Source organism: Desmodus rotundus, chromosome 9 (assembly GCF_022682495.2).
Source record: "Desmodus rotundus isolate HL8 chromosome 9, HLdesRot8A.1, whole genome shotgun sequence".
Taxonomy (NCBI): domain Eukaryota; kingdom Metazoa; phylum Chordata; class Mammalia; order Chiroptera; family Phyllostomidae; genus Desmodus; species Desmodus rotundus.
This window is the reverse complement of record NC_071395.1, coordinates 29,551,206-29,575,423: the sequence shown is the minus strand read 5'-3', so window position 1 is coordinate 29,575,423 and position 24,218 is coordinate 29,551,206. Positions and strand designations below refer to the sequence as shown.

Here is a 24,218-nt window from a genome sequence, read left to right as displayed (position 1 = left end):
AAACAAAGATTACAGGGATGGTTATGGCTGCCTCCCAGGCTGAGATAAACAGGCGCCTCTCAGTTAGCTTTGCGTGCCAGCTCACCTGAGGTCAGACTTTGAATTTTCCCCATTAACGGCAGGTAGAACAGGGCCTCCCAAGGTTGGGTTTTGAACCCACACTCCCGTTTCCCCAGCTCCTCTCCCTTCCCATTTTGAGTGTCTGGATCAGCAATCCCCCCTGTTGGTCAGGTGTGTGTCCCTGGGGAGCCAGGGTGGTGCCCGGATGCGGGCCGATCGATGGGGGAGCAACACTGGAAGGCGGTGGCCCCGGAAATCGGCCGGTGGACACCTGCCCCGGGACTGTCCGCCCTACGGATTGATTCAACATGCCTTCCTCGGGCCGAAAGGGTCGCATTTGAGTGTAACCCTACGCAGTGTCTCTCCTGGGCTGGGCAAACAGAAGCCTACCCGGGTGCGATCAGTTTCCGCCCGGGCTGCTCCCGCCCTCTCCTGGGACCCAGCCCCTCCCGCACCGCCGGCCGGCGGGGGGCCACCACCGGCCCCGGCCCCTTCCTCCTTTATTCACCCGCCGCTCCCCCAGGCTCTCCCCGCCTGTGGCTTCATTTTACGGGCGTGTGCCCCCATGTTTGCCCCCTCACAACCCCTTGGGGCCCCCGTTTCCCGAACTCCCGGCCCTTGCAGCGAGCGCCTCGGTGCCCCGCAGCCCCCGTCGCGGCCCCGGGGTGGCAGGGGCCTCGCCCAGGTACCTAGACGCCGGCTGCTCCGAGGGGAGGCGCTGTGGTGCAGCGCGGCCCCTCGCGCCCAGGGCGCAGGCTGCGGCCCGGCCTCCTTCTCCTCCTCCTCCGCTTCCTCCGCCCTCTTCGGCTGGGAAAGTGGGAGGCGGCGGCGGCGTGTGAGTGCGCGCGTGAGGGGGCAGCGGAAAGGAGTCTCCGGTGCGGCCGCCGCGTCAGAGGCACAGCGAGCCGCGGGCGCCGCGGGGCCGCATCCGCATCGGCTGCAGCCCGCGCTGCGGGGCCGCGAACAAAGAGGAGGAACCGAGGCGCGAGGTAGGTCGCGGGGACCGGCGCGGGCAGAGCCTCGCGGCGCCGAAGGCGGTGGTCGGGGCGTCCCCTTCTCCTTCCCTCCACGCCGATCACGCTCTCCGCCCCCCACCCTCGGGTCCCGGTGGGCCCGGAGCCGGGACGTGCGGGAGCGGAGCCCGCGGCCTCGCAGCCTCCTCCCGGCAGGAAGCTGCCCGGGCTCCGTGCCGAAGTCTCCGGCGCAGCCCAGCGTCCCCCCCGCTCTCCGCTGGCTGCGCGTCTCGGGGGACGCCCGCCTCCTCTCTGCGGGGTGATAGCTGTTTCCTGGTGGCACTTGGTGGGGCAGACTTTCGCAACTTAAGGGTTCGATCTATTTCTAAGTCCTTGAAAACTTCCAGCTGGGGGGGGAATTTGGTGCCCGGCCTGACTCTAAGGGAAGCGGAGATGCGGCTGTTGAATGAGATCCGCGTTCGGGCACCGGCCGGGCCGCAGCCCCAGCCGGGCACCCTTCCCTGCGGGTGCCCGCGACACCTGGCCCCGGGGTGTGTCCGCGCCGCCGCGCCTCCCTGCGGGTCTGGAGTACCTGTGCTGGGCGGCGTGGGAGAGGGGCGCAGCCTGGGCTCCCCCCGCCGCGACTGTCAAGAACAGCTGTTAGTACTCCCAGCAAAACCTTTCACCGCCCCCCCACCCCCACCCCCAGACATTCACAGTTACATTCATTTTCGTGGTGGTGGGAGAGCGGCGCAGTCGCTGGTTTAAAGGCTTTTTCTGAATGGCCCCGTTTTCATATGATGCCCAGTTTTCCGTCCAGCATTCCATTGTCAGATTCTTTGGGTGATAATTTTGCCAGATTTTCTGAATGGGATTAGGACAGGCCGTTCAGAAATCCGTTTCCGAGTGTGCTCTAAAGGGTGCTGGTATATTTCAGCTGCTTTCAAGCAGGTCTTTAGTTGTGTCCTTTAGAATTGTCACAACCTTCAGCTGAAATTGGTTGGGCAACATTAAACAGTTCTATTTTTAAGGCCAGTGAAGAAACACATGTATTTAATATTGGGATCATTTACCACAAGTGATCACATGAGGCATGGTTTTTCTTAAACACTAAAATTGGGAATTTTGTTGGATTTAAAAGTAATTTCAGGTGGAGGAAACTTTAGTTGCTTCTGTTCAGCTTCTCATGAGTTGAGGACTTTATTAAGGCAGCTAATATCACTTTGAGAACTGAAGAAATTATGGTCTTTATTGCATTTCATAAATCCTATTTATTGCAGGAATCCTGATGGTACCTCATAGCTTTTCTGCACAGAAAATCCTAAATATTGCTAGGAATTAATTTTGAATTGTTTTTAAAAGCCTGTTTTGTTTTTAATGGTTGACTTTGGAGTTCAGGAACCACATTCCAAAGCAAAGCTGCACTATTCAGAGGAAGCACTTTTGTGTACTTTTTGGTTCTTGGCTCCTCTGTGAACCTTTTCCCCAGAGAACAACACTAATTTTTTGTCTTTTTTCCTTCTCCCCCGTGACTCCAGAGCAAAGTCTGAAATGGATGTTACATGAATCACTTTAAGGGCTGCGTACAACTATGAATATTTCTGAAGCCTTTTCTCAGTAAACTAGATAAACATGGATGAGTCTGCCTTGCTGGATCTTTTGGAGTGTCCTGTGTGTCTAGAGCGGCTTGATGCTTCCGCCAAGGTTTTGCCCTGCCAACACACGTTCTGCAAACGATGTTTGCTGGGGATCGTAGGCTCCCGAAATGAACTCCGATGTCCCGAGTGCAGGACTCTCGTTGGCTCGGGTGTTGAGGAGCTTCCAAGTAACATCCTGCTGGTCAGACTTCTGGATGGTATCAAGCAGAGGCCTTGGAAGCCTGGCCCTGGTGGGGGCAGTGGGACGAACTGCGCAAATGCACTGAGAGTGCAGACCAGCTCTGTGGCTAACTGTAGCTCAAAGGATCTGCAGGGCTCCCAGGGTGGACAGCAGCCACGGGTGCAAGCCTGGAGCCCCCCAGTGAGGGTGAGTAGCCTGCAGAGCAGTTTGATAAATAACGGTGGTAATGACCACATTTTTTCTTTATTCTCTGACTTGATGTTTTCTAAATCAGCTTATCGCTAAAGAAGCCACACTTACCATAACAGATAGGAAATTATGCTTCAGGATGTTTTTTTTCTCCTTTTGAAAGGCGATTGGAGATAAATAATAAATTTGCTTGTTTTTAAATTCTCTCCAGTCTCTATGATCTTTTAAAATAAATTTTGGGAAACAAGTAGCAATTCAATGAAATTTATCACACAGCATTTTTTTTGTGCCCACTTGAAAATGAAAATTTGTTATCGTTTTACCACTTTGATGGATTTGGGAGAGCCATAATTATGTAGGTAGGTGTACATTTGTGTATACATGTTATAACTATGTGTGGGGATAAATCATAAGTATGAAGTCAAGCCTTAATTTTTATGTTGCTTAAAGCCATTCTGTTGGTTTTATGAATGCACAGCACAGAATTTACTGGTTGGAGGAATTCTTAACAAATCATGGCCACAGGTAGCAGAGTTTCGTTGCCGTAGCAACGAAATGTCATTTAGGACTATGCTAAAAAGCAAGAGAATCTGGCTTTTATGTTGGATTTTACAGGGGGTATAATGAAACATTCCATTAAAATGATTTTTCTTGGGTTTTGGGTTTGGACTGAAATAATTTTAAGTGAAGCTAAATATTTGGACAGTTACCACAACTTAAATTTCTAGAAAGAAAGGTATTTTGGGTAAATCTGAATTTATGTTGTGGGTGATGGCACAACAATAAGACATGCTTCTCTCATCTGTGTGAAAATAAAAAGTAGTTGTGGACATCAGACAGTGAAAACAATTCAGTTTGTGTTGGAGTAAACAATTTTGGTAATCGGCCAAACTGATAAAATACATTTTTAAAAAACAGCAAATCTGGATGAGAATATATGTTTTTCAAGTATTTGTAGTATATACACACAAAACTGGCTTCTTTAATGTAGGAACAGCCCATTGGGACAGTATTAGGGAATGTACATTCACACATGTGACTATCAGATCACTATTACAACTAACAGCCCTGTAATCATTCCCTTACTTCCTTCTCAGTTCATCTTTTAAAATGATATAAAAGTATTTACATCACTAGATGTAAAGTATGTAAAGCATTTTAATCACTAGAAAACAGTTTCATCACTGGGCTTATCAGATTTCTTTTGATGTATATGTAATTAACACTTTTTTTTTTAAAGACAGCAACAACTTTGGCTTAGGGAGGTTTTCTTTCTATATTTGAAGCCCCCATGTTGAGAAATTGATCTGCATATAACACTTTTCTTAGACTTCCTTTATCTTATGGAGTTTACCCGTACCTTGATTAGTGGATATGTATTCGTCAATATTTTAACCACAGATCAGTGACGTAGTTGATCGTTTCTGAGACACCTGACCCAGGCCTGCCTAGCTTAACTAGGCAGTAGATTTTGCTGCTTTGGAAAGATTTTGTTTCCTCATTAATTATACCAGAGAAGGCATAGCTTCTGGCTATGAATAGAAGTATCTTAGTGGTTGACACATGGCCTTACCTGTTGTGAGAAATACATCGAGGGCTTGATTCCTGATGAAAAGGAATTAATAAGGCTCAAGCATTCAAATTAACATTTTCTTTCTAACAAAAATTGACTAGGTAATGTTGTAATGTTCATTTATTTGCACTGCTAAGCTCCCAGAGTTGAGTTTCACTTTTCTTAGGTAAATTTTTGTGAGATTTTGATGATGTTAGTATTATTTTTCTGGCTTTTCCTAATTTACTTCATGTTTTTTTCTTTAGCATGAGAAAAGCTACTCACCAAGAAGGGCAACAGAACTTGAGCCTTGTAGCTTGTATAGACTAGCTGGGGTCTATAAAACAGGAGATGGTGCCTGTTACTTTGGGGCGGCACAGAGTGTGGAGATCGAAACAGCCAAGTTCTCCAGTTATCTGAGTCGATGCATAGGCTGTGATTCTTATAAAAAGACTAGTCTTTTTCTAGTCTAAAATAATTTGTCATTAGTGATTACTAGGACCTTTTATTTTCAAGTATTCAGAACAACCAGGCTACACAAATAGTCCAAGCATCTGAAAGGTCAAACCGTCTCAGAAAATACTCCTTTAAAAAGTAAGAAATCTGTAAGGTACAGACACGTGGAGGTTGTAATGCACTCCCTCGGACACTTTCTGAGGTGAGTGACCATAATAAATCCCAAACGTGCATCCTCCTCCCTTAGATGTTCTGACATGACCAGGCAGGGCGTGAGCCTCTTTCCACATGTTGCGCGAAGCTGAAAGTGATAACATGTGGAATGTTGCTTCAGTTTATTAGTTATGTTCTGTGATCCGTTAGGTTGTGACCATGTGGCTTCCTCATGTGTTTAGCCGAGGTAGAGTGAGTGTTATCAGCAGATACGAACATTTCCAATGTGTGACACACATCTTGTTCCCAGAATTTTAGTGTTTCCTGTCTAATATGAAGAAGAAAATGAAAAAGTGTTGGATTGGAGTCACTAGGGGAATCCGTCAGTTCTTTACCCCAAGTAAAGAATTGCTGTTGGTTTTAAGCCAAAGTCAAGCTGTGGAATGAGCCACAGGGAGAAGGTGACTATAGGTATCTGTTTCATGGACAAAAAAATACCTGCAGAGGATAGATTTCATATGTACATACAAAATGAGATATGGAAAGTGTATTTAAGTAATTCCTGTGGATTACGACCTACTAGGATAGCTAAATTTCGGCTTTCTCTGTGTGGCCCCCGTGTTCAGGATCTCTGTGCATACACGCATCTCTCTACGTTATTACCTAGTGATTTCACACTGCCTGCACCTCAGAGTGAGTCTGTTCGGCAAAAATACATCACATAGCCCCTGATTTACACTAATTTACACACCACTTACCATTTTTATTAATCTAACAAGTATTTGCTGAGCCCTTAGATGCCCGGCCCTGCCCTGGGTGCTGGATAGATAGTGAGGGACAAACCAGATACAGAGTCTGGTTAGGAATTTATGAGTGTGTGTCAGTATCGTAGGAGGGACACACAGGAACAGTAACAATGCAGGTAGGTAATTAAACATGATACGTGTTAATGATTGAGAGCTGGAGAGAGGATAGGAGAAGGACCTGTGCTAAGTGTGAGGGTAAATTGCATGTGTGTGTCTGTGTGTGTGTGATCTTCAAAAACTTCCTTGAAGAAGAGGCATTTGAGCTGAGGTCTAAAGGGGGAAGTGTATTATTAGTTGAGATGGGACTGGACAATCAAAGGGGCAGAGGGGAAGAGTATTCCAAAGGCCCTGACTTATAGTGGGACAGGGTATGGCTCTTAGAAAGAACTAATGAGAGGGGAATGTGAACTAAGCAAGGGAGTGGATAGCGACCTCTAAGACGAGGCCTCAAATGCAGTAATGTGCAAGGCATCAACAGCCGCCTCAAGACACCCTGGCTGGTGTGGCTCAGTGGGTTGGGTATTGTCTTGCTAACTGAAGGGTCACTGGTTCAGTTCCCAGACAGAGCCCATGCCTGAGTTGCCAGCCAGGTCCCAGGTTGGGAGCGTGTGAGAGGCGACCGATGGATGTTTTTCTCTTTCACTTTCTCCCTTTTTCCCCGCCTCTCTAAAAATAAACAAATAAATCTTTTTTAAAAAAGGCCACATGGGGCTCAGGGCCAGATGAGTGGTATAGCGAGTACGGGCTCTGCACTTAGAATGAGGAAGACAGATCGTAGGACTGAGGTGATCAGCAAGGCTTCAGAACAGAAGTGGAGCTTGGTGCCAAAGCACTGGGAGGCAGAGGAAAGGCAGGGCATTCTGGATATGGGGGAACACGGGCGCAATTTCTTTTCTCCAGCAAATGCTGTGTGTGCTTCGATTTCTCCAGTCATACCCACACCTCCTTTCTCTCCCTCTCCCTATTGCTGACTGTTATGGGCTGAATCATAGCCCCCAGAATTCAGAAGTTGAAGTCCTATCCCCCAGTACCTCAAAATTTGCCTGTGTTTGGGGATAGCACCTGTAAAGAGGTGGTGAAGGTAAAATGAGTGTATACGATGGTGCCTAATCCATAATATGAGTGTTATCCTTACATGAAAGGAGATTAAGACACAGAGAGACACAGAGGGAAGACCCTGTGAAGACACATGGAGAAGAGGGTTATCTACAAGTGAAAGAGAGAGGCCTTCAAAAGCACCCAACCCTGCCAGCACGTAATCTTAGACTTCTAGCCTCCAGAACTGAGCAAGTGTCTGTTGCTAAAGCCAGCCTACCTGTGGGATTTTGTTACGGCTGCCCCAGCAAAGTAACACACTAACTAAGGGCGTATTCCTAAAGTTCAGCCCATGGAGTGGCCCCTCTCTCCCCTGCCAGTCTCTTCAGTCCCGGTTTTTCCATAGACTGCAGTGGGTCCAGCCCGGCTGTGCTCTTTACTCCCGAGGTACAGTAAGCTTGAGAAATTGTGACACTGGTTAGCAAATTCATACAGGGGTACACTGTCTCCTGTGTTCCCCACCCAAGTCAAGTCAAGTCTGTCCATCACCATTCATCCCCCTATCCCCTCCACTACCTCCCCTGACCCCCCTCTCCCTGGCAGTCGCCACACTGTTGTTCGTGTCCCAAAGTTTCCCTCTTAGGAGGACACCAGTCACGCTAAACTAACGGGACTTCATCTAAACTTGGCTACATCTGCTAGACCCTGTTTCCGAATAAGGTCACATTCATAGATACTGGGGGTTCAGACTTGAACTTACCTCTTTGGAGGACACCGTTCAACCCATACCAGAATGAATGGATGTGTGAACGCATGCGTGAGTGAGCGAGTGATGCGAATTCTAATCACCCAATAAGGATCCTTGGGTGAACATTCTCCCAACAGCTGATATGTGCTTAACCCCTTTGTGTTGTTCCCTCTCAATCTGTATCCCTGTTTGTAGGTGGTTTTGTGGATAAATGCACGAACTGATATGCAAACATTTTGAAAATTATGAAGTCAATATATGGATATATTATTACTAGTATAATTATTATTATTAAAGTATCAGCTTTCCTCACAAAGGAATATTATCCTTTCTATTTGGGGTGACAAGAACCAAAGTAATTGAAAAGAAATTTGAAAGGTCACCCAGTGGATGTGTTGTTTGGATATAGGGCTACACAGAATGGGGGCCTGAGTTCAGTTATTTTGGTTCTTGACCTGTGAGAAACAGCCTGATGAATGTCCATTCTCTTTGGCTACCCCTGGGGGCTGCCCTCTTTCCCTGTGTCATTTCTCTGGGTGACTGAAGGAGCGGACAGGAAGGGAAAATCATTTTATTGTTGCTAGCTGGGCAGGAAAAGAGAGGAAAAGGAGAGAAAAATCTGGTTTTGCTTTAGTTAGTCCCTGCTGTTCTGCTAGTCTGTGAGAAGTCCCGCCTCTGCTCCCTGGTTCCCTGGCTTCAGCCCCTCACCCCAGCTCCAGCATCAGCTGGTGTGGAACCTCTGTAGTGTATTCACTTCCCTGCCTTCCTTCATTGCATTGCCTTGTCTTGCAGGTATGGTCTGCATTTTAAGAGGGGGAGGTGGGAGAAATGGTAGAAGAGAAGCGGGAGAGGGACAGTAGGGTGCATGCCGATCCACTTTCCTTCCTTAAATTGCTTACCCAGGTTTCTTTCCCAAGTTGTTCTTTTTGACCCATAATTAGTCTCTGGGCTCATGCAGGGAAGAATAAAAACAAGTACAAAAAAAAAAAAGGCATGAAGGTAGGGTACTCTGTCAGTCCCTATCTCTGACTCCTTTCCTGTTGCCTGTGGTCTCTCCCTCACCACTCTGGGAGCCCCTGGCTCCACCTCTGCCAGGAAGGACGCCTGCTTCTTCCACTGCAGCCAGGCACGCACTGTGTTTAGTGATCCATCCCCTCTCCAGTCTGTTGCTTTAACATGGTTTAAGCAAACCTGAGACAATGCATGACAAGCCTTTTTTATTCAAGGCCAAAAGGCAAATGACTGCAGTTCACTTTGTAGCAGGATTCTTCAGGAGGACCCGCAACAGTGGAGCAACATCACACGTGCGGTATAGTGAGGCACACCTGTGGTGGAGGTACTCCACCTGCAGACAGCTGTGCTGGTGAGGCTCCTTCCCTGTGGAACTTAGACCCTTCACACTCCCAGAGCTGTTGTCACGAAGAGCGTGTGGGTCTCCCTCCCCTCCCCACCCCCTCCCTCTTCCTCTCCATCCACCTTTTTTAATTTCAGAGACTTCTGAAAGTAGTAACCTTAAAAAGAAGAATTCTGAGCCCCAACAGCCCCTTTTGTGGCCCTTCAGTCCTTTGCCATCTTTGTGCCTGCCAGCGCCTAGTCTAGAGGGTGGCAGCAGTGGCTTCATGAATGGTGACATATGGGTGGCTGTAAACAGAGCCAATTTGAAGACATGTGTGAGTGGGCTCTTTTGGGGTAGCTGAGAAGGGAATGGAGATGCCATTTCAAAGGGTTGCCGGTAGCAGTTAAGTAGTAGATTATTTGCATTGTGAAACATGGAAAAAGAGCAGTAGGCGGATGTGCAAATCAATTTTAAGTCACATTATATATAGCACAGAAAGGCAAGGACTGTCAAGTGTAAACATTTTTCTGTTAGCCTAAGGAAATAAGTTCCTTAAAGCATTTTTTGTAAGAAAAAATACGCTCTTGAAACACTTCATGATCACTTTTTATAATTCAGCGATGAACGAACAGGAGTCAGTTTTCGTTACTTTAAAGTGTCGTGAGTGAACGGAAGCAATGAATCACTGTGCAGAGGTGACAGTAAAGTTTCCTGTGTGGTGCTCCACGTCCAGATTTAATTTATGTGCGGTGCCCCCTCCAGTAATACAGTAGCAATAGAATGAGAATATCAGCGTGGTTGGTTTGGGGTGGTGCACGCACAGCGCAGCGCACAGGTGACGCGTGGTACAGCCGTGCACCTGAAACCTGCATACTTCTGTTAGCCCGTGTCACCCTAATACATTCAATAAAAAGGAAAAAAGAAGAAGTCCCACTTTAAAAAAACGTCAGCGTGGGACACGAGCGGTCCTGGCATTTGTACGAGGTCTCTGGTCACGAGTTTGAGCACTAACGCTCGAAAGCTGAACTTTTGATTTGAAGAAGATTCAGTTGCTACAGAGCTAAAAATAGTCTTACACTCCTGATTATATAACTGTGTAGTTTTTAAAACTCTTTAAAGAACTGTAAAAGTTCTTTAACACATTAAGTGCGTGGATTAAACATTAATATATGAAATAACATTACATTTCAACCTGAAATTTTTGTTTTGCTCAGCTCATTCAAAGTGGCATTGGTTAGCAAATTGCCTCATTTTTTCCCTAAAGTTGTCTTTTAAGCACACTCTTTGATAAGCTGTTTCTAGCACTTCATGTGTTTTTCCTTCTTTCCCCCCCATAGTACAACACAATTGAAGAGCTTAAGTCCATGAGGCAAAACATTTTTTCCATTTTTGGTAGGCCTGATTGTTTTCATTCAATATTATATGTTTCATAGTGCATAATATTATGTGCTGGTGTTAGCACTTTCATTTTTCTCTTTTTTACTGAACTTATGAAACAAGTCCAGAATACTAGAATGTATGGAAAGCCTAATAACTTCTGTTGTACAAAGACAGTGATGTTGTTGAAACTGACCTGTTGGTTGACAGGCACCATCACCTGACAGCTTGAAATGTTCACATGTTCCAAGATGGCCCCACTGTGGCTGCAGAAAAGTATTGGGTCTTCACGCATGAGTACAGAAATGTGTGATGTGTGGACACTGAGCGTCACCTATACAGTGGCAAGAATGATGGAGACCTGGTTTCTAGTCTGGGGCTTTAAGCCGGTGATCTCTTGTCCACAGGCCATAGTTTCCTCTTCTATAAAACAAGGGCTTGTGGGATACGAGTCCCTTGCCGAATAATCTGGGCATGCAGAAGAAGGCTGGGCAGGAAAGCAAGGACAGCTTGGGGAACCTGACGTAGGATCAAGCTCCACGCCGGGCTGGCTTTGCTTGATGGGACTCAGCCAGCCGAGAATGATCTCTCTCTGTTCTGCCTAATACTGCCTTCATGTAAAGTCGTCACTGGCTGAAATTCCAGCTGTTAGAGATTGAGTGTCCACATATTAAAATGTTCTGCTCTTTGGAAGGGTGCAGATTCATCTCATCACATTGCTTTTCCCATTCTTCCTGACTTGAGAATGCCTACTCTGATGGACAGGATGTTGATGCTGAAAGGGAGGGATGGAAGGAACTGAGCTTCTATGGGGTCAGACAAGCCAGCTGGGGGAAGCGCAGTGAGAGGCTTAGGTGGGGTGACCCTGTAATTTATCCCTACACTGGGACACTGTTGAGAATGAAAAGGGATGCTGGTGATAATTTTGCAGAGTCAACAGAAGTTACACCGGACTGTCTGGGGCAAACAGGGCCGAATGGTTACCCTAGCTGAGGGCAGTGTGATTTAGCCCAGGATATAGAGGAAGGTTTCAGCAAGGATGGGGAGGATGCCAAAGAATACAGAAGCTCTTTCAAACATTTGCAGGGGAAGTGAAGGGAATTGATTTCTTCCTCTGAATGCTCCTTTCTGTGAGCTTTGTGGTTTTGCTGGAGCGCAAATGTGATACAGAAAACGCCAGGGATTTTAGCATCAGGCCAACCTTCCGCTATGCCCTGTTATCTGTGCAACTCTTGGGCGTGTTATTTCCTCAGTCTAATTTCTTAATTTGTAAAATGATGGCCATCTGCTTTCCGGGGTTGTAAGGATTACATGAGATAAGGGATCTTAAGTGTCCATGACCTCGTAGATGTTCAGTGAATGTTAGTACCTTCAGTTTTCTCTCTTTCCAGATACTAGAACTGTTAGTGCCACGTATCAGTTATATTATAAAATGAAGTCTGTTGGTGTGAGGGCATCATGCGGCTGGATGTAGTTTGGTAATTTAATTAACGTTTATAATGTTAGCCACAGGACATTTGGTTCTGTTTTAAACAGCCACCTTAAACCTCAGGTACACAAGCTGTTCATCAGTTAGCGGCTACAAATGATGTTACTAAATATGTGGTTTGTCCTGGTTCTACCAATAATTGTAGTGTGACACTGGTTCTCTGGGTCTCACTGGGAAAGGAGATGGCGAACACCGTGATTTCTCGTACCTCTTCCTGTTCCCTCATCCTGGGATAAGAGACCCGGCCAGCAGGACCAGGTATATATTAGACCACCTGTGACCCTTACGTTGCTTCCTTTCCCGTCCCTACCCTTCCCTCTTCCCTCTTCCCTTTTCCATCTTCCCTTCTTTTGATGATATGGGGAATAGCTCAAATGTTTTAAAATGAATGTCTTTTGGCTTTGTTCTTTGGCATAGTGTTGAACAGGAATAGATCCCTACGTGTGCTTTGTAGTGCAGTTTTAATTTTTAAAAATTAGTGTTAGGAAAGATTATTATGCCCTCACATGGGTCTTTTAATGCCACTGTTGGATATACAGTGTGTGTGTGTGTGTCCTTTGTGGCTGATTTTTCATACCCTTGTCGCCCTCTTCCCATAGCATCAGATTATGTTCCTTAAACAGATATTACTGGTCAGTTTATCCATGTTTTGATTATTTTTATATCCCCTACCTAGAGCAGCTGATTGTTTTTTTAATGTGGCTAGACCATCTCTGACTAAGTAAGTACATTTATGTAAATGGTCACTTTCTGATGGATTTGGGAAATGCAGCAACAGTCAAGAGCCTTACTGTGCTTCGGCTTTCAATACGTTTGTATTTTTTTTTAAATGGTGCTTCTATTTATAGTTAAAATATTCACTTCCTGATTTTGTAGGGTAAGAAAGGACACTGAGTGAACATTTTCTGACAATATCTTTTTAAAAAGTCTCATGAAAAGGACATTTCAAAAGCTTGTTGGTAACTTATTCCAGTGCTTTGCAATCTTCAGAGCCAGGAAGGTGCGCTCTCTCTCTCGCTCGCTCGCTCGCTCTCTCTCTCTCTCTCTCTCTCTCTCAAATACAAATCCCTGTCCTTGCTGTTTAATCACATTCCCCTCCTCCCGTCCTTAATGGAAAAGAAGCGCTCCCCTGTATACTGTCCTTCATAACCTTGCAGGCTGTTGTGCAGCCAGACTCCTCCCTAGCCGTCTTTTATCTGACCTAAATAACTGTGTTTCCTTTACATGTCCTCTTAGGACCTATTTCCTAACGTTTTAATCATTTTAGTCGCTCTCCTTTGGATGCTTTCCAACTTCTTCCAGTCTTGCTCAGGTCCAGAATAGCTCTTAACCAGGTAATAAAGTTCCTGCTGTGGAAGGGCTATCCCATGACCCTTCTGAGCGGGCTGCTTGTTTTTACCTGATCTTATGTACCTTTAAAAATTAAAAAAGAAAAAAAAAAAAAAAAAGAAGCCCTGGCTGGTGTGGCTTAGTGGATTGAGGCTAGCCTGCAAACCAAAGGGTCGTTGGTTCGACTCCCAGTCAGGGCACATGCCTGGGTTCGGGCCAGGTCTCCAGTAGGGGGCGTGTGAGAGGCAACCACACATTGATGTTTCCCTCTCTTTCGCTTTCCCTTCCCCCTCTCTAAAAATAAATACATAAAATAAAAAAAAAAAAACTCACTGCATTGCTCATTCTCACGTTGCCTCAGCCCTCAGATTTTTCTCTTTTACTTAATCAAATTGCTTTTCTCCCATCTTTTATTTGAGCCATTAGTTTTTACTACCATCCTAACTAAACTGCCTCCTGTTGTTTCTGTCATCCTCTAGTAGTGTCAGCAATTTGCAGCTATCAACAGATACTGGAAGATGTCAATCCAAAATTCTGTTGCTTTAATCGATATTTGTAATTATATGAATGTTTGATTTTAAACTCATATATAACTTGTTTATTACTTTTGTTTTAAGTATTCTTTTCCCCTATTTGGCATTTGATTGTTCTCAAGTTAATTGTGTTTTAGTTTTGTCTCCAAGTGACAAGTAACTTGAGAGCAGGATCCTCTGTGTTTTTTTAACCTCTTTTCTTGAGAAAGTAGTAGCTGTCCCATTCAGTAAATACACTTGATGGGATTGATAGATTGTTCACATTCCAGAGTTCCAAGGTCCTAGGGACACATTCATGTTTCCATAAGAGAGAGTACCTAGGCACACACCTCTTTTTGGTGCACTTAACGATACTCATTTTCCATTATTTAAGTCAGCAATGAAAATATTACCCAAAGGCTGGGTACGCCCTCATGAAACTTAGCTGTAATCGGATCCCGAATAACATTTCTCTGGAGGGTGGCCCTGGAAACATTTGTGTTGCACCCACCAGGGTGGTCTAGAAATCATGTTTTCCTAGTTAATTAGGAAGAATGTTCTGCTGAGTTTAATCAGAAGCTTTATACATGTTAAAATATGTGGTCTATTTTCTCCTATTCCCCAGGCACATCCTCATTCTGACACAGAGGAAAACGAAATGGAGTTATTAGGATGCAGGTTGATCTTCACCAAACACCTTGTGATTTCTCGGTTAGCAAATCTCTGCTTTTGGAATGAAAATGTTAACGTGTAATAATGGCCTCTGTTTTGATGCAGATTATCTATACACTAAGTAATTCCCACATCAGGGAATCCTGTGGATGGTGGGAAGCACAGGCAATGATGTGGTTAGCAATAGCACCTTCCCAGGCTAAATCGCAAGAGAGGCAATGTGCACATTCACAATTAAATTAAAATTCTTGAGGACGAAGAGGAAAGGGGGCAGAAAAGGGCAGTTAAAAGAACAAATTAGCTCCAAGAGACTTTCAGTTCTTGAATCATAAGCCAGCTGTTTATGACAGGAAACCTGACAAGGACCCCAGGCTCTCTAGTTCAGGTACCTGCAAGGCTGCTTCTCTGAGTGTTACACTGTAATGCATAGAAATACCTCGAGTTGTTACTGCCTCTCTCAAGAGACTAAGCTATGTGATACCCACAAATAAATCACACTAGATGTACCTAACATTTCATTATCGATGGAAGAGAATGGCATATCTCGAGGAGTAGCGTGTTAGGAGGGCTTGGCAACTTTAGAACTGTGTCACGCTGTGGTTTCTAGGCATGTTATGAATGAAGAAGAGCTTTGTATGGAAGGAGTGGCAATGCTGTGTGAATGTTTATTATGTAAATTTGTGTGCTGTTAGGTTATTTGAGTATCTTCTTTGAGATCCCAGCTTTCTGTACTTCCTGGACTGAGCGCATTTATTTTTCACATTAACCTGATATGTACATTTCTCAGCCCCCACTGGTGGCTTTTTTCTCCTTCCAATTTAGTGGTGTCATACCTGGGCAGGGAGTACCCATCGTTAACAACGAGCTAGTGTCTGTCTGTCTTTAACTTCAGCTATGCTCTGACCTACCCTCCCCTTCCGTGACTGGTGGTCGCTGGCCAATGGGGGATTTATTTAATATGCCTTGTGTTCAGCGACATATGTTGAAATTCAGAATGTATGAAAAGCATGCTTCTAACAATTGTTCAATATATATTTCTTTTCTGTGCTTGGGCTGAAAGGTCACCATTTCTTGGCACTGTTACCAGACACACAGGCATATTAAATAAAAGAACCAATAGATGAGTTAATGATAAATTGAGGCCAAAATTGATTTTCAGTTTGATACTTGATATCAATTTTCCTAGTCAGTTGACTGTTATCTGACAAGTACGCAAAGTTGCTAATTATTGGCAGCCACGTACTAGATAATACAATCTGCAAAGTTGGGAGTAATTAGATCACAACTATCTTATCAGTAGCTTCAGAATGGAGATATTAACAATTTTAGTTTGACAACAAAATCACTTAAATGGTCAGGAAATCATTTTAAGAGCTCGGATCCTATGGAATAATGTACATCCAATTCAAGAAAGTAAATTATTGACTGCCTGAACTCAGGGGAAAATATGTAACAAGATGTTTTGTGATCTTGAAAGGGTGAAGAAATATTTTAGTCACTATGTCCTGCTTGTTGCATTCTAGGGTAGCCCTGGATGAATTCATCCTGTTCTCAAAGAATTTGTTTTGCACTGATGTCACTCTTTGTAAAAGGAAGTTGCGATCAATTTCTTAAGCTGAAAAACTCAACATACCCTAAAATGCAAAAATGCAGTGCTTCCTTTTATAACCAACCTGAAAGTGCAACCTGAAACTAGGTTGCCTTTACTTCCCACATGCCAAGGTTCTTCAGCCTGGACAGCATACCGGAGGCCCTGTCCCTGTAGACTGTTTTCGTTTATAGCCTCCACCCGATGAATACACTTACGCGGTATAAACAAGTATGATCAAAGGTGATCTGAACAATTGTACATAGTTTTGATTAATGAATATGCTAGGCTTTTTTGGTAAGGTTTGAACAAAGAATGATATCACTAACAGTTTTGTTAATAAAATAAATACAGATTAAAGACTGGAACTGTTTCTGGTAGACTGCGGAGCCCTAAATCATTCAAAAGTAATGAAGCAGTAACAGATTGTGTTTCCTTTATGAAGGAGCCACCTTTGTTCCATGTCACCGATGCATTCCTTCTAGGTGAGGTCACTGCCTACTGATATCTTTTTGCTTTCAGAAAAGGGAGATGTGGACCCCTCCCAGTGCATTCCACTTCTCACAGTCTGTAAAATAAGGCTGAAATGTACCTGTCGATTAAAAGCTTTTGAAGGACGAAAGCCAACCTCAGAGGCTTTGTGAGCATGAATCGACAATAAAAGACAGTATGCTTCTGTTTTTCAAATAGCCTGTTTAAGGACAAAAGAACTACTCACTCCTACAAGACTTCTGTGTAGTTATAATAGAAGCAAGGAGGATGGTCATCTTTTGTGCATGATTTCAGGCTGCTTGACTGAGATTATTTGAAACAAGTTTTCAGTTACTCAAACTAATAAAGTCATTGAGAGGGGGTCTGTGTATACAGTGTATAAATGTCCTCATGTCTGTATCTGTAGGTAGAATTACATTTAAGAAGTAGCCCCCACCCCCCTGCAAAAGCTAGAGAGTGAAAACATTTAGAGAGCATCAGGGTAAGCTCTGTTGAAATAGTCGCCTAACTAATCTTCCCGTTCCACCGTGTCTCCTGGAGTTGTGCCCTTGCATCGCAGTCAGTGTGACGTGACTCTCTCGGTCAGAACTCTGCAATGGCCCATTACACTGAGGCAGTGTCACTGAGCCATGGCTTTTCCTTCACCTGTGCTGTAAGCTCATTAAATATTTTGACCCAGCCATACAGGTTCTCTTGGTGTTCATCAGACCACCAAGGCCCGGGGCCTTTACACCTGTTTGTTGCTCTGCCTGGAAGGAAGGTCTTCTTTCACTCAGATTTCAACACGGCTTGCTCATTTACTTCAGTTTGATCTTTTCTCAAATGCCACTTCTTAGAAGGGTCTTCTGTGACCACCATACCCCCAAAAGCCCCTCCCCCGACTGCTGTCAGTTTTCCTGCCTTCCCCTGCTTCACTTGTCTGTGTAGCACTTATGTCCATTTGAAAATGATAAATTTATTTCTCTACTCCCCTACCCCCTCAATGATGGTAAGCTCACTGAGGTCCAGGACATTGACTCAACGTATTCCTGTCTGTATCCTCAGCAGCTAGAACACTGCCTGGTACATAGTAGGCCCTCAATAAGAGTTTGTGAAATTCACAAATCAGTGAGTTTTACTTGATGTATGTTGGTCTTAATTGCTCTGCCAACCTCATGCTGAAAAAATGTGGCAAATAGAGAAATTGACTGTTAATCATTCAGATGTTTAGGTTGGAACTGAAAATTTTTATAGATGAGAGAATTAAAGTGTCATACTTTCTCATTCGGTGATTCATTTTGTATTGTTTTGTTTTATGAAGATAAATGTGGAATGATTTTAAAAATAATCTTGCCATGAGCCTTTACTTTTTCCAACCCAGAAGATGTGCAACGTGATCTCAAACTGTAGCAGTATCTCTGTTTTTAGCTTTTGGAAATGAATACGGACCCTTTGTAGCCGACAGTGTGCATGCGCGTCAGTGCTCACACTTCTAAAGCTACACGGAACGCCAGAGAATGAGAGCATGGAAAGGAATGCTGTCTTTTGCACATATTTCTGCAAACTCCTATGCTTCACATAATCTTGGGGAGAGAAGTGGCATTGTTTTCTGTACCTAAAACTGTTTAAGAAGTGGGCGGAAACACCTATTAATCTTGGCTGTGTCGTGACTGGAGCATATTTCCTCATATGAGGTAGTGTGGATTCAAATTAGCCTTCCCATATCCTTCCTTTTTCCTGTGCAGAATAGTACAGCTGAATTGTCGGTTGACTCTGTTGAGTGTCCCGAGCCTGCTGATTAATGTCAGAAACGAATTTCCTTTTTCCGATCTAAACCTGGCTGCGCACATTACAAAGGAACTCACGCGTGTGCCTGTCCGTAGGCGCTCACAAACGTGACTGCAGTCCCATGTGGCCCCAATGGCCATACGCAGAGCTGCGTGTGTTTTCTCTGGCGTATTGACTCAGGGAGTCCCAGCTCGCTGAAAGTTCACTTTTCCCATCATTGCCCGCTGTGTATCCAACAATGGAATGTGTCTTTGTATTTTTTTTTCAAGGACAGATAATTCTGTACTTTACCATGTATTGGTCTGCTTTCCACGTAGAATTAGAGGATGTCTTCTTTGCTGCTGAATGGGGAATCGCCAGATGCTATTTCAGGCAGTTCTGCAGGGTCACTGGAAGTAGGCAGCACCATTCAGGCTGGAGGAACTCCTGGTGTCAGCCTCCGAGAAATCAGTCATTCCGCTGTTCCAACCAAGCCCTGCATCGGGAAACAGGATGCTTCCTGTGGGTGTTTCCCTTTCCTACTTGTATTCCCACCGCCAGCAACAAAGTTTCCGTCATCCCCTGGAATGTCCTGACACCCCCTCAGACTCAGACCCCAAGGTCAGAAACACCCGTGTTGTCTTCAGCTAAGTAATACTGCCCTCTGGAGCTCCAGCAGGAGATTGGGGCCCCTCCCCAGCCTATGTGTTACTATTATTTGTCACGTTACACGCTTTCTTCACCCTCTAGATTCCAACCCTCCTGCTGAGCTCAGGGTCACAGCTCAGGCACACAGCATAGTCATCTCGAAGTGGCTGCCTAGCTTCCAGACCTCCAGGCTCCAGCTCCCACCTTCACACTCGCCTCACATGGCCAGGCCTGTGGGTGGGCTCTGTGGCTCCCCTCACTTATCACGTGCTAATTATTGTCCTCTGGATTAGGTACACGGCGCTAAGGTGCTGTGGACACCGTCCACCATTCATTCACTCAGTAAATATTTATTTGGGAGAAGATCCCTGAGCCGGTTTGACCACCTCTTCTGTTCACCCGCTGCAGTCTCTGTGGAAACCCATCAAGCTTGCTTTTTCTCCCCCACCCTTTTTACTTTTTGTTTGCCTCTTCAGGTCCCTCTCTCCTATATACCCCCTCCCAGCCCCATCTCCAGTTTCTTGTCTGAGCCTTTGTCTTCAGTCATCACCCTTTTCCCAGTGAGCCGGGAGGTCTTACTTGGCTAAACAGTCCCCGAAGCCCCTTTTTCAATTCCTTAACTACGTTCAATTCACGGTGGAAAAACCAATAGAGAATAAAGCACATAGTAAAAGGCAGCTTTAAGAGTACATTTCTCTAATTATCCTGAAAAATGGAACTTTATCTTCTTTCACCTTCCTTTTTTTAAAAAAAAAATATTTATTTATTTTTAGAAAGAGGGGAAAGGAGGGAGAGAGAGAGGGAGAGAAACATTGATGCGTGAGAGAGACCTCCATCCGTTGCCTCTCGCGTGCCCCCAACTGGGGACCTGGCCTGCAACCCAGGCATGTGCCCTGACTGGGAATCAAACCGGCAACCTTTCAGTTTACAGGCCGGCACTCAGTCCACTGAGCTACACCAGCCAGAGCCACCTTCCTTTTTTAAATGAAGAGCTATGAGGTTATTATTAAGTTTTTCTGTAGTAGCCTTGTAAGAGTGTCATATATACCAGGAATTATAGATGAAAAAATTTGAATTGACTTCTAGTTGCAGAGTAGAATAATTGCTAAATTTCTTGCATTGGTGGGTGGGACCCAGTTAATGTAAATTTGTCTTTCTCTTAAAATGAAAGTAGAAAAATTAAATTTATGCCTTGGTAATTCGATTTGTAGGAAGTGAGGAACAAAGGATTCCAAACAGGGCTTTTAAAGTCAGTTCTAATTAATTGTGTGTGCAGATGCATCAGCTAAGATTGGGAGGCAATTAGTCTAATTATGTTTAAAATACAGTTGCATACTTAAATAGATAATCACATCCTCAGGCCTGCCTATCTTTTTCTACTTTCTCCTTTAGTGAATTTTTTGGCTATTAAGCATGACCTCGTCAGTGTCTTTGGAGCAGAACAAAGTGAAAGAAGGCACATGAGCTGGGCCGCACATTGTCCCAGCTCAGTCTGCTATTTTAGAGACAGTACCCAGCACATCTAGATGGAAAGATTAAGCCATGCTGGGGGAAGATCTGTGTTCCCCTCCCGACTTTTAAATATTATTTTTGGAAAGCTGAGCTCTCTCTATACAACATGTTTCTCATGCTCCAATTTGGAGTAAACCATAGCTGAGTCCTGTTGTGAATGTTATACGTTAATTTGAGTTCCAGAGTCAGGCTTGAATAACACCTTGCCTAACAACATACTATTAGCACGAAAGAGCCAGTGGCAGGCCAGGTAGAGGGGCCAGGTAAAAATGTCATCTGGGCTTCTGAAGTAGTTGTTTTACCCATCAGGTCTTCAGTTGGTATGCCTTACAATAGATGTGACGCCCCTGACAAAACTGTGTTTTCCTTTCCAACCTAAGCAACTGGTGTTTGCACAGGTGAGTGAACAGAGAGGTTCTCCCTGCCTTTCATTAAAGACCAGTGTGGCCATTTTTCTCTTCGGTAGATTGTTTGATGGGAAGAACCTGTTGCAGGTGCTCTTGCGCACATATTCCCCTGTTGCCCTTCCTTTGGTTTCTGGTAGCATTAAGAATGACTTCTAAATTACATTTTCACTGTATAGGTTATCCTGCAGTTACAAGACTATCTAGTCCTTATTTCTGACCTGCTGCAGTGATTTTGCTTTTTCTTTCACCTACGTTTACTGTATTTCTGATTGGTTTTTCTTGGTAGCAGAAAACTGAAGTTTACTATCATTGCTGTGTTTATACTGGATTATGTGGTTTCTCCATGTAGGTTTTCTCCCGCAGAGCAGGATCTTGACAGATAGATAGCTGGTGATATTAGGCCAGCTGGAGCTTTGTTTTCTGTACTATTTTGCTACTCCCGGTATAAGAACACAAGCTTACTTCATGAGCGGCTATCAAAGTAGAGTGAACAGTAGACAAACCCAGATGGAGATTTGAAACACAGATGTTGACCAATAAACATGTAGATTATTGCTCAACATGGCCTGTGCCGTGACCCCAGGAAGCGCAGCCATTGGGGCCCTCTGTTCATGTAACATCCACAGACACAGGCTTAGGTCTAAGTGGGGTTGTTCAGAGGTGGCCAATGAAGAAAGTTTCATTTACTTTCTTCTTTGCGGTTACCCTGTTGGATGGAGTTGGTAGAGTTAAAGTTGCATTTGAGAACTTCATTCTTTCTTTCATCTTTGAAACAAACTGTTCTTATAATGGTACACATAAGTGTTTTTTTTTTTTCAAAATCTAGACCAAATTAAAGAGTTTTTCACCTGTTTTACTCAGAGCCTTTTATGCCTCTCTTTTTGTTTCTTATTAATAAAATATTAAATAATAGAACTTTTTAAAGATATTAAAGTAATTAACATTATAACAAAACAGTACTGGAAAACACTGATTAAGTTTAGAAAAGCTTAGCACCGTGGGGTTGTCCTTGTGTCCTAGTTAAATATGTGCATCTTAAACAAAAATTATTCTGTTTTAGGTGTTACTTTTTTAGACATTCTTCACATAGCAGTTTATCTTCAATATTCCCACATACATTTTACTTAGTTAGGACACTGGATTTTGGTTCATTCCCCTTCAAGTAGTGCTGGTTATAGTCAGCTGAATTTAAATTATTAATTTATGGTCTAGGAGAATTTAGATTGACATACTGGCATTGGCAGTATATTATATTTTTGAGTCCACAAAAAAGCTGTATTGTAAAACTCAGGAATTGGTAGAAAGACATCATCTGTCTAGTGGCTTTTAAAAAAAACTGGGGAAAGCTTTCACAAAAGCAGCAGGAAGTATTTACTGAACCATCCCTGGTCCATTGTGTGGAGGGGGTTGCAGATTTCTAACGAAGCCACTGAATACTTATGGTCCTCAGTTCACATGGAAAAATTTTTAAGTGGTGGTGAGGCAGGTGTAGGTATGTGTATACATAGCATAGTGCATGTAATGACTAACAGTGAAAATTAGAAAAAAGTCATATGTGGAAAAATTGAAACAGTGTCTCAAAAACATAGTAGAACAACAACCGCAAAGCCACTCCATGTAATTTTGAGATCAGACAAAAGGATGGCCAGAGCAGAATGGGAGCGTGTAGAAGCCTGTTGCTAAATCAGAAAGGAACAGGAATGCAGTTCAAAACCTCATTTACTACGCTTTAGTCTGTTGTCCTAGAGACAGACTTAACATATTGATTTTGGCAACTCCAAGGTAGCTTGCCCTGTCTGCAGTTGTTTAAGTGAAAATCTGAATTTGTGATCTAAAAATGTAAGTTATACGTAGTGAATGCAACAAATTACATTTGGGGTTGGGTGGGAATTTCCAGAAGGCTCTAGGTCATCTTTTGGAAAATAATGAAATAAATGGATCAAATAAAGAATTCCCAATTCTAAAAAATTCAAATAGGGAAACGTGGAAAAGGAAAGCAAGACTCATTCAAAACCCACAGCAAGAGGTTATGGAGACTGATTTAAATTTCAGGCATCATCTCACTTTGTTGCGTGAATGAGGTAACTGGAGAATGTAGATAACAAAATTAATAGTCAGGGGAATGCTTAAAATATTGTTTAAAGATTAAAATGAGAGAATTAGCTCAGAATGATTACAATTCCGTCCAGTAAATTATTTTCAGTAATTTCTTGGAGCAAGTGAGCTTTTCAGCGAAATTTCTCTTGCTCTATCTGCCATGCCTTTTTGTGTTCTTGTTATTCTGTAGTTGCAGTGAAAACTGCGTTTCAGAGATTTCCTTGAAAAACACTCATCCAACTAAGGCTAGTTTAAAAAGTGGGAAATGAAAAAAAAAATCATGGAGGTGGGAGAAGGAGTTCAAGCCTGGACAGCAGCTATCATGGAAAGAATTCTCTTCCCTGCAGTGCCAGTTTTGAAGACCACCTGCATCAGAAACACCAGGGAGCTTAATAAAAATGCAGATTCCCAGTCTCATCCCAGACCCGCTGATTTCAGTTTCCTTGGGCTGGGACACAGGAATTGTATTTTGAGTAAGTTCTTGTGCCCACTAATGTTTGAGGGAAAACACTTCCAAAATTTTAGTGCAAATCTTAGCTGTTTAAGACATATGAATTTAATGTTTCAAATTTCTCGTTCTTCTGGGTATCATTTTGGAAGCGGTATTTTATCCTAAAAATATTGCTTGAAAGGAAAAGATTATTTAGATGCTGGAACTTGAGCCACTGCGCAAGTGAAGTGAGATGTCTGTGTGGGGAGGAAAGTTTTCATGGAAAGAAGTTTTGTGTTTGTGATTAGATCATATGTCAGATTAATGATTGAAATGGTTCGGGCAGAGTATTTGCCCTTTGGGGATAGTGGTAGAGAATCATTAACCATTATAATTTTTACTCTTGTTAAAAAATATGTTCTAATTGAAGTAGGAAAATGTTTCATTAAGACTCAGATCTCCACCTTCCCATGAAAGGATCCTATTTATATTTTTAGCACATAAGCTTTATCATTCACATACATAATCTTCAGATTTTCTTCAAAATATGAATGCCCTGAAACTCAAGTGAGATGAAACTTTATCTCATATTTTTAAAAATGGTTTCGATTCTATGCTTTCTGCTATTTAAGTACCTGGTCAACAGACTTAGGGACCTTGGCCAGAGAAGCCCGCAGCACTGACTACCATGCGTCCCAGGGCCTTACAGGTGGGAACTACCTCCTGTGACCTAGAGCAGTATGTATTTCAGTAACTGTGCTACCAGGTCTGGTTGTTTGAATGACATTTCAG

The 24,218-nt window shown here is 43.7% G+C and overlaps 1 protein-coding gene across 1 annotated transcript in view; it reads left to right on the top strand.

Moving 5' to 3' along the window:
• Positions 1–858: 858 nt before the first annotated feature.
• The window catches only part of SH3RF1 (SH3 domain containing ring finger 1), a 150,327-nt gene continuing 126,967 nt past the window's right edge, over positions 859–24,218 (top strand). The window contains exons 1-2 of the mRNA XM_053930653.2: positions 859–1,049; positions 2,552–3,038. Coding sequence (XP_053786628.1) covers positions 2,646–3,038 — 393 coding nt within the window. The 5' untranslated portion in view covers positions 859–1,049; positions 2,552–2,645. The remainder of the gene's footprint in view (positions 1,050–2,551; positions 3,039–24,218) is intronic.